At 47.7% G+C, this 10,132-nt stretch overlaps 2 protein-coding genes across 7 annotated transcripts in view; both read left to right on the top strand.

The window, feature by feature from the left end:
* The window catches only part of GRAMD4 (GRAM domain containing 4), a 467,167-nt gene that overhangs the window by 104,742 nt on the left and 352,293 nt on the right, over nt 1-10,132 (top strand). The gene's annotated exons all lie outside the window — the stretch shown is intronic.
* The window catches only part of PPARA (peroxisome proliferator activated receptor alpha), a 57,758-nt gene that overhangs the window by 39,438 nt on the left and 8,188 nt on the right, over nt 1-10,132 (top strand). For 5 of the 6 annotated variants that reach the window (XM_034987297.1, XM_034987301.1, XM_034987300.1 and 2 more), the window contains exons 3-6: nt 1,426-1,672; nt 6,332-6,492; nt 7,678-7,816; nt 8,591-8,793. In XM_034987297.1, the coding sequence (XP_034843188.1) occupies nt 1,465-1,672; nt 6,332-6,492; nt 7,678-7,816; nt 8,591-8,793 (711 nt within the window). In that variant the 5' untranslated portion in view covers nt 1,426-1,464. The other variant, XM_034987303.1, reaches the window with a different exon arrangement.

Below are 10,132 nucleotides of genomic sequence, written 5' to 3'. Positions count from 1 at the left end.
CTTCGGTTTCCTCATGCAGAGAGGCTTCCACGGGGGCCGAGAGTCTGGGGAAAGGACCGTGGAGCTCCCCGCCCGGCTCCCACCAAGATGCATGTTCCGTGTAATCCTGACGTTCCTTCCCGAACCCGAGGCCTACCGGGGCGCTCTCTCAACACATCTTTTCTTTCCCGCCCAGCTTAAATGTTAGAGCTGCATCTTGTTATTTCAGAAATGTAATACTGCTGAATGTAAACTGCTGAAATTCTCCTTTTAGGTCTCAGTAGAGCATTTACCAATCAGACTATTCCTTTGAGCAGAGTATGCAAAAACTATAGAACATTAAAAAAAGAAAAGAAAAGAAAGAAATGACAAGAAAGAAGGAAGGAAGGGAAAGAGAGGCAGAAAGAAGGAGACGTAGACACTATTACCATGTGTGCCCCTGGTGTCTCTTTTTATGTGTCCCAAGTTCCTCTTCTTATAAGGCCACCAATCAGATCGGATCAGGGCCCACTTTAAAGACCTCATCTTAACATAAGTGCCTTTTCAAGACCCTCTCTACAAATACAGCCACATTCTGAGGTCCGGAGGGTCAGGATTCCAACATAGGAATGTTGGCAGGATACAGTTCAGCTCAAAACAGTACCCACCCGGGGAGTATTCTGTTGTTTGCTGGCTGAAACAGTCTAGCTTTGTCAAGGACTCACCTAGTTAGGTTTTTAAAACTCTATGATGTATCTGCAAGTGCACAATCATTTTTTAAGGAAAACCTGCATGAGTTACCCCTGGGGTACAAGGAGAACCTAGAATATCGCACCAGGGTATATGCTGATGGCTTGTCCCTCCTGCTCTCTCTGTGCCCCTCCGCTGAGCCACACTGGCCTGCTTTTTCCTAGAAGGCTTTCATTGTGGGGCTTTTGTGCTCGCTGTCCATTTGCTGGAACATTCTCCCCAAAGACCTCTACACAGCTCACCCTCTCGGGTCCTGCTGTCCCCGGATCAGCCGGGCAGTGTCCCCCTGTAAGGCAGTGTCCGTTCTCCATCTGCTCCCACCATGCTGTCGGATCACCATGCAGTCCACACGTGTGTTTGTTTACTTGCTAACTATCTATGTCCCCACCGAAACAGGTGTTCTAAGCAAGCGGGGACTTTGTGTCCCACTGCCATTTCTCTCCAGCTCAGATCTGGTGGGTTGAGCTGAGCACACCCTGTGCACTCAGTAGCAGGTGAATGATTCTCGCAGGATCGGCTTTGTCTCCTTAAACAGGTTGTGTTGAAAGATTTTCATTTTCTGAGCATGCTTATCAAGAGGCATGCTGAGAAAAGGTGGTCAACACTGTTCCTTCTTAGATTATGAATTTAGTGGGTCGTCATCGGTAAAGGATGTTTTCATTGAAGGAAAAGTATTCTTCTGTGTTTGTCTCACTAGTTACTGCTCTCTCCTCCCAGGTTGGGGCTCGGCTACATTTCCAGAACCATCTAGTCAAGATGGTAGACACAGAAAGCCCGATTTGCCCCCTCTCCCCACTCGAGGCTGATGATCTGGAAAGCCCATTATCTGAAGAATTTCTACAAGAAATGGGAAACATCCAAGAGATTTCTCAATCCATTGGTGAGGACAGTTCTGGAAGCTTTAGTTTTACAGAATACCAGTATTTAGGAAGTGGCCCAGGATCTGATGGATCTGTTATTACAGGTAAGTGTGCTGTATCCCAAAAAGCTGTATTTAGAAAAGTTTTTGGTGTTTTTTTTTTTTTTTCCTCTAGAGAAAACTGTTCTCTTTAGCTGACAAAGAAGTCACATCTTTGTGCAATGAACTCTTTAGACATGATAAAGCATAACACCCAGTCCACTGGGCCTGGAGGGCTTTCAGGAGACATTATGAGATACACAGTATGCCCACTTTTATTTTTTATTTATTTATTTATTTATTTATTTATTTATTTTTAAGTTTTTTTTTTTTTATTCATGAGAGACAGAGCGAGAGAGAAAGGCAGAGGGAGAAACAGGCTCCCAAGGAGCAGGGAGCCCAATGCGGGACTCGATCCCAGGACCCTGAGATCATGACCTGAGCCGAAGGCAGACGCTTAACCATCTGAGCCACCCAGGCGCCCAGTATGCCCACTTTTAAAAGCTATACACAAATCAGATAATGCTTGAAGTTCAGTTAAGGCAGTCAGCTACATTTCTAAAAAAAATTCTGAGTTTCAATTTCTTTAAAGCAGAGGCTCCTATTATATTAAAAAGGACAATTTTTTAAAAATCTGAAAATGTATATGAACCACCTCCCTATTTTCTACACTGCATTAGAACTGCAGGAAAGGGGCGCCTGGGTGGTTCAGACGGTTAAGCATCCGACTCTTGGTTTTGGCTCAGGTCATGATCTCAGGGTCCTGAGAGTGAGTCCCATGTTGGGCTTCGTGCTCAGTGCAGAGTCTGCTAGAGATTCTCTCTCTCCCTCTGCTCCTCCCTCTGCTCATGCACGCTCTCTCTAAAATAAATAAATAAAATCTTAAAAAAAAAAAAAAAGAACTGCAACAAGTATCAGCAGGGCAGATACAAAGAAATAAAACTTTATTTAGATGTGAAGCGCATGTCAGCCCGTGGACTTGGGTCCAGTGTGGCTTTTGATGAAGCATATGGACCACAAGGCTAGTTTATATGGCATTTCCAAGTCTTATGTGTCAGAGCTTTCAGATGGCTTAGGAATATATTTTAGATTATAGTTCTTGGCGATGACCTAAAAGACAACCTTGAAACAAACTGGAAGAACGTAATTTTGGATCCCTCCTGTTTGAGGGTGAGGACTTGGGAGAAAGAAAATCCAGGCAGAGTGGCCGCTGTGGACTCTACCTTCCTGGACAAAGTGCGTGTCTGAACACTCTTCCTGTCCATGGCTAGAACAGAACTTTCCAGAGGTTTTACAACTGAACGCCCACCCTGCTCACGCAAGTTCCTTATTTGAGAACGACCTTGAGAGTGTGTGTGACCTGAAGGAAAAGTGTATCCTTGAATCTTTCATTATAAAATGAACAATATGTTTTCCAAAGAAGGGGCGGGGGGGACTGCCTTCTTTAAAAAAAAAAAAAGAAACAAATGGACAGAGATAAATCTTCTCAAATCCAGAAGAAAAAAAATCTCTGATAGTCAGTATAACCACAAATAGAATACGAAAACAATGGGCCAGCATGTGGTGTGTCTGCAATGTGGTGAATCAAAGACCCATGTGGAGGGGTTGAGAGCTGGGTTTGACCCTGGGTTTTCTCCTACTCTGAGCTTGTCATCTCCAGCATGTGCCAGTGTCCTGGGGTCTGTCTCCCTCCCTCTTTCCTCAAATAAACAGAATAACGAGCTCGAACACTGCTCTTGGGGTCCAGGGAGACAAGGCGTGCGTAGTGGCCACCATGGTAGCCAGTAGCCGGGGCTGTCACTGTCCCAAACACTAGCACAGGTCAGCCACGAGGCGACCTCCCAAGGCTCTGCAAGGTGATCCCACACCCCAGGGGCTTTTCCTTGTCCCCCTCCCTTGCTGTTTCTGGAAGCCCCCATCACCCTGGACGTTTGCTCCTTTCCCTCGAAGCTCACTCCCTCGGTAACATGTCATGAGCAAGGCAGTCAAAACACGAACCCCTGGGGCGCCTGGGTGGCTCAGATGGTTAGCATCTGCCTTCAGCTCAGGTCATGATCTTCAGGTCCTGGGATCGAGCCCCACGTTGGGCTCCCAGCTCAGCTGGGGAGTCTGCTTCTCCCTCTCCTTCTGCCTCTACCCCTGCTTGTGCTCTCTCTGTCTCTCTCTCTCAAATAAATAAATAAATCTTTTTAAAAAATCTTAAAACAAAAGCCGCGAACCATTTATAAAGGTCTGTTGGGGTCACTACAAAGGCTGTTCAGACAGGAAGGCCACAGAGTCCATTAACTTGTCATCTCGTCAGGGTCTCGCTTGGATCGTGCAGTCCCTGATTTTCTGGGTCAAGGACACTGCTGCCAAAAGGGATGATGTTCATATGAAGAACACGGCTTCAGAGCCAGCTGAGGGGCATGGGTTCAAGTCTTGGCCCGGTCTCTTTCTAGCTATGTGACCAGGCCACGTTACCTGATATCTGTGAGTTTATTTCCACTTGTAAAACGACAAGAGTCTTCTCACTGAGTTTTTACGAGGATTATGTGAGGCTTTGCGCAAGATGCTCTTTCCTTCTGCCAGGAATGCTCCTTCCTGCTGCTTTTATTTTTCTTTAAAGTATCTCAAACATACAGAAAAATATACAGTAGGACACCTGCCACCCAGATTTACAAAGGTAATGTTTTATCACACTGCCTCATGCCTTCTGTCTAAAGTGCAACCTACGGGAGCTAAGGTCCGGCGGGACCCTCTGCCCAGTCCCACCTTCCTCTCTGCAGGGGACCAGCATCGTAAAACTGGCATGAGCTTTCCCAGATGTGTGTCCATACCCACCGACCACATTCAGTGCTGTCTGGTGTTGGAGATCTTACACGAATGTGTGGCCGTTGGTATCTCTGTTTGTTGCCCCAATGCTGCAGTGCTAACCGGCCACGACGTGGGCCACTCTCACCTCTCCCAGCTGATCCGCAAGCTCCCACGCCACCACTCCTTCCATTCGTGGTTTGTCTCCGGTCTACACGATGGTGGTGTCAGGGTGGGTAACCTGTGTATCCCCGTGGGGGCTGCTTTATCTGCAGACGCCCCGTGCTGACATCCTTTAGTCCCATAGATGCCACTCGTTTCCAAGTTTCCTTGGGTGGGGTCTTCTCCACGCCTCCTTCAGGGAGGCCATTCCATATATGTGTGACATGGTGAGCTTGCTTTGTCATACTCTATACTCCCCCGGGGGTCCCCCAACCTCCTAAATGATTTTTGTTTGCACACATTGAAGGCTCGCTCTGTACTGTAAAGTTCTGTGGGTTTTGACAAATGCATCCTGTTGTGGCTTCACCGTTATGTTCTCATATGAATTGTTTCACCATCTCCAAACAAACCTCTGTTTTACCTGTTCAGCATCCCTCCCCCCCTCCCCCCAGCAACTCACCTTTGTACCAAACCTATAATTCAGCTTCCCCAAAACGTCAGATATTTAAATTGTATAGTTTATAACCTTTTAAGACTGGCTTTTCTTTTTATCCTTCCACCTATCGAAGGGCATCTTGGTTACTTCTGATTTGGGGAGATTAACACTAAAGCTTATATAGACATCCGTGTGTAGGTTTTTGTGTGAACTTAGTCCTCAGATCACTTGGGGTAAATACCTAGAGTGTTATTCCTTTAAGACTGCTTTGCCAAACTGTCGTCCAACGTGGCTGCACCATTCTACCGTCCCAGAAGCCACGAGCGAGCGTTCCTGTCACTGCACATCCTTGCCAGCATGCAGTGTTGTCAGGGGTTTCTCTAAGTTTTTTTAAAGATTTTATTTATTTATTTATTTATTTATTTATTTATTTATTTATTTATTTGAGAGAGAGACAGGAGAGAGAGGGCACACACAAGCAGGGAGAGGGGCAGAGGGAGAGGGAGAAGAAGGGTCCCCGCTGAGCAGGGAGCCCGACGCAGGACTCAATCCCAGGACCCCAGGATCATGACCTGAGCCGAAGGCAGACGCTTAATCGACTGAGCCCCACCAGGCGCTCATGTTTGTTTGTTTTAGCCAGTCCAATAGGTGCATAGTGATGTCTCGTTTTAATTCACAATTTCCTAATGACAAGTGATACTGATTTGCTACCATTCTTCAGTGAGGTATCTGTTCAGATCTTCTGCCCATTTTTTAATTGAGTTGTTTGTTTTGTTGAGTTTTAAGACCTCTCTGTGTATTTTGGATACAAGTCTTCTATGAGATGTGTGTTTTGCGAATATTTCCTCCCTGCCTGTGGCTTGTCTTTTTCATTCTCTTGGCAGTGTCTTTTGCAGAGCAGAACGAAGTTTTTAATTTTAAGAAAGTCCAACTTAACTTTTTTTGTAATTTTTCATGGATTATTGCTTTCAGTGTAGCCCACACGGATTTTTATCCTGTGTTCTGGTGTGATTTACTGAGTTAACATTTGCAGAAGAGCTGGAGGGAAGCAGGGTACAAAGCAGTGTGTAGGCCGAGCTGGGGTGGGGGAGGGGAGACAGCTGGGTGTGTGGGTCCAGAACCCGGGGACGGCCTAGCGGCAGGTTTGGGGATGCCACAATGGTAACTGGAGGCACACAGGCAGGGGTGGGACAGCCCAGGACAGGGGCCAGCCCAGGCCGGGAAGTCTGCCCACTAGCCGGCACCTCCCACATGCAATCATGTCCTCGTAAACCTGGTATAGAAATCGATGATGGTGTCTGGAATGCTCATCAGTGTTTCTCCTCTGTTCTCAGACACCCTCTCACCAGCTTCGAGCCCCTCGTCGGTCACTTACCCGGTGGCTCCCGGGAGTGCTGATGAACCTTCCAGCATAGCCTTGAACATTGAATGTAGAATCTGTGGGGACAAAGCCTCAGGCTACCATTACGGAGTTCACGCGTGTGAAGGTTGCAAGGTACGGTGGACCCCGGCAGGGAGGAGAGTCCCTGCTCGGGACAACGGGTGCTTCCTTTTATTTTAAACACAGATTTTCATCATCACTGGAAAGATCTGGCGATCAGAGGTGGCAGGCCCCCACATCACGCTCTTAGGACTTTGTGTACGCTCTCCAGCTTTGGTACTTCATGTACCTGATGCGTGGGGGACCGCGTCATCTCAGTGTTCGGTTAAAATCAGAAATCTCCTTCCCCTGTGCGTGCTGAGACAGTTTACCGACTTTTGGACGATACCACAGCCTTTCCTGGTGCAGGCGCGACCCGCGTCCTTGACATAGCAATGCCACGCCCGAGCCCGGGCTGGCCTCAGAGGCCCGGGCCGCAGGGAGGAAAGGCCACGCTGCCTTCTGACGGGCAGAATTCTCTCTTCAACCTCATGATCCTCTGCCTGCTCTGGCCACCCCACTTTACAGACCTAGATATCCAACTGAGGGAAGGTGCCAACCTCCCCTCCTGTTCCCCAAGAAATTGCTGTCCCTGCTCCCGTGGGCCCGCCGGACCTGTCCCATCTGAACGATGCAGGAATGAGTGGGAAGCAAACAGAAAAAGAACCAAAGCAAATACAGACTCCTTCACAAGCCTTCTGACCACGAACCTGTGAAATAGCCTCTCCTACCTGGCTGTGCCTGAATTCCTGGTGTGACACTTTGTTTCTCATGGACTAAATACTGAAGTTTCTTGGTAGAGTTTAGTGCTTTTGTAAAGCACGAACATTGTTTACAAACAGGTGGCTTCCTTTTATTGGTTTATTATCATTTTTGTCTTTCAGGGAGTTAGTATTCTCTTACGTAGAGATTTGTGTAGTCACAAATCGGGACGTGAGTTGGGGAGGGAAAGTGACACTTGTATGAATCGGAACGGGACTGAGTGACTCTGGGAGACCATAACCGGGTCTTCCCAAGCCAGACGAGGACGTCTTGAAACGACTTTGAATTTTGCCTCATTTTGTTAGTTTTTCATCTTACATGTAATGCAATTTAAATTTTTCAATTTGTCCCAATTAAGTCAGACGTCTTAGAATGACTTTGCTAATTTCAGTCCATTTGGAAAGTACAGTAAGTGAACGACCAGAAACGTGAGTAAAGCCACAGCGCTGACTTACCGGCCCACCGTAGCCCCTCCCCAACCGTGCGTCCATCCCACAGGGTTTCTTCCGGAGAACCATCCGGCTGAAGCTGGCCTATGACAAATGTGACCGCAGCTGCAAGATTCAGAAAAAGAACCGGAATAAGTGCCAATACTGTCGTTTCCACAAGTGCCTTTCGGTCGGGATGTCCCATAACGGTAGGTAAGGTTGTCTAGCGTGCTTCCCCAGCCCGTGCCTCAGCTTACCTCCCTGTCTGGTCGCCGCAGACTGTGTTTTGAATGAATGTGTGGCAACACTTCGTGCCCAGATCATTTTGCAACCAGAATAGCCCCAAAAGGGAGCAGTGTCACATAGCTGAGACCCAGCAGAGCTCCTGCAATTCCCCTTAGACACTTCTCCTGGTAAGACTTTGATCGAAGGTTTTCAGACCGATTGGAAATGCCCCCAGGACGCCAGAATGGTCCCAGAGTCTGCACAAAGCATGTGCCATTGCAAACACCGTCGCACGTGGCGAATGTCATTATTCTGAACCCTACTGTCATTTTAGAACGCGCCAGTGATGACGCGAAGGTAAATCTAAAATGACTAATTCCTAGCAGTTGCATGTCCACCTTCTGGACAAAGAAAAAGGTGTCACATGAACTCGCCCTGGGGGAAACTGCCATCTCCTTGAACTAAGGGTCAATTTGGGACCTCATGACAGGAAACAACCTTCAACTGATCCTGTTGACAAAATGAGGGGTTGCCTTTCCTTTGAACCTCTTGAAAGAGTCCAGAATTGATGGAGGGTTGAGTTTCATTTTCCTCTCTCCAGAACAGAACGTTGACTAGTCCTGAGGGGCAGCTTTGCTCTCCTGGTTGAATTCTCGGTGCGCGCTCTCCGCCCAGCGGCCGGTCCCCTGCCGTGCGCCCCAGTGCTCACCTCTGCCCCCTTCCCGTTCTCTCCCGTGTCCCCCCCTTCCCGCCCCCAGCAATTCGCTTTGGACGCATGCCAAGATCTGAAAAAGCAAAACTGAAAGCGGAAATTCTCACCTGTGAACATGACCCAGAAGATGCAGAAACGGCAGATCTGAAGTCCCTCGCCAAGAGAATTTACGAGGCCTACCTCAAGAACTTCAACATGAACAAGGTCAAGGCCCGGGTCATCCTCGCGGGGAAGGCCAGCAATAACCCGGTAGGTGACCTCACTGCTGCTTGGGCTCCCACCTGAGGTGGCCCCCTGGCCACAGGGAGGGGCTGAGGAGACAACGGTTGGATGGCGGGAAGGTGGGATGGCAGTGTGGGCCCCGAGGCAGCAGGCCGAGGCAGCTTATCAGCAACTCCGATCTTCAGGTTCCTCCACCTCAGAGCTCCTAGCAAGGAGGTCATTACAATGACTGTGTAATTAATACACCAAAAAAAAAAGAAAAGAAAAGAAAAAATCTGGTTAATAGCTTAGGGTCATCTCTTAAATGCATTTTTTAAAAACCTCTATTTTTTTTTCTTAAATTTCTATTTTAATGCCAGAAAATGAAAGCATTTTCTTTCCCTCAACAGTGTTCTGGCATCTTTCCCCTAAATCTCCTCCCTCCTCTCCAACCCCCCTGCCCTGCAGCCCCCCACCCATCCCACTCCTGTTTCTTCAGTGAAAAGGCAAGGACATCTCTGGGTTTAGAAAGGGCTGTTTGTTTACAGAAACTCCGTTGTCTTCTCTGGACAGTTCTGGGCTTTTTCTGTAGTGCACTCTGCCACCTGACCCCAACCCCGCGGTCGGCTCAGTCTCTGTGTCCATTGCAGAGCTGATCTCTCAGAGCTACTTCAAAGAGGGGCCAGCCCAGGGTTGGCTAATGAAGATATTTTACCTTTTTCCTATGAGCGTGGCAAAACAGGTTTAATTTGTACTAATGAGTAGCTTAAAGCGATCCTGATTGGGAATTACAAGCTGGAATTTTTAGTCACAGGAAAATGAAGTATTTCACAAGCGACTTACTTTCATGAACAAACCAAACCTCTCTTTTACTGAGTCTTTAATTCTTCAGTAAAATTCTCCAATTAAATAGGCTGAGACATTTCAGAAGGGCTCAAGCAAACTCTATTAAATTGGTAAAACCACACCCATGCTGGGAGGCCCCAGGGCTTTTATAAATTAGACCCTTTCTGGATCATAAGGGTGAAAGCAAAGTAACCTTTTAATTTTGAGTTTCTCTCCTGGAAATAGTTAGGAGAGATCTTCCTTCCATTTCTCTCTTGGGTTTTTAGAATTTAAAGGGAACTTAAAAGTCAACTTTACTCTTAACCAAACACTCTTGTTTAATATTAGTTTCATTCCCACGGAGTATCCTTCTGCGTACCCCACTGAGATCTGCACGCTCTTGGAAGGAGCCCTGTCCCCCTTGGCCCGAGCTCGGAGCTCACAGTGCGGGCCACAGCCTCTGCTTTTCTATTTTCCGTGGCCTGTAGATCATCTAACACGAAGACCTACAGCTCACCTAGAACTGGTTAGGGGCTGGGTGGGCCAGGAGGGGGATGCTGTG

The sequence above is a fragment of the Mirounga leonina genome, unplaced genomic scaffold, assembly GCF_011800145.1.
Source record: "Mirounga leonina isolate KUSES-001 unplaced genomic scaffold, KU_Mleo_1.0 Mir_418, whole genome shotgun sequence".
Classification (NCBI taxonomy): domain Eukaryota; kingdom Metazoa; phylum Chordata; class Mammalia; order Carnivora; family Phocidae; genus Mirounga; species Mirounga leonina.
Note: the sequence above shows the minus strand (reverse complement) of the source record. Positions and strands in the feature narration are given on the sequence as shown.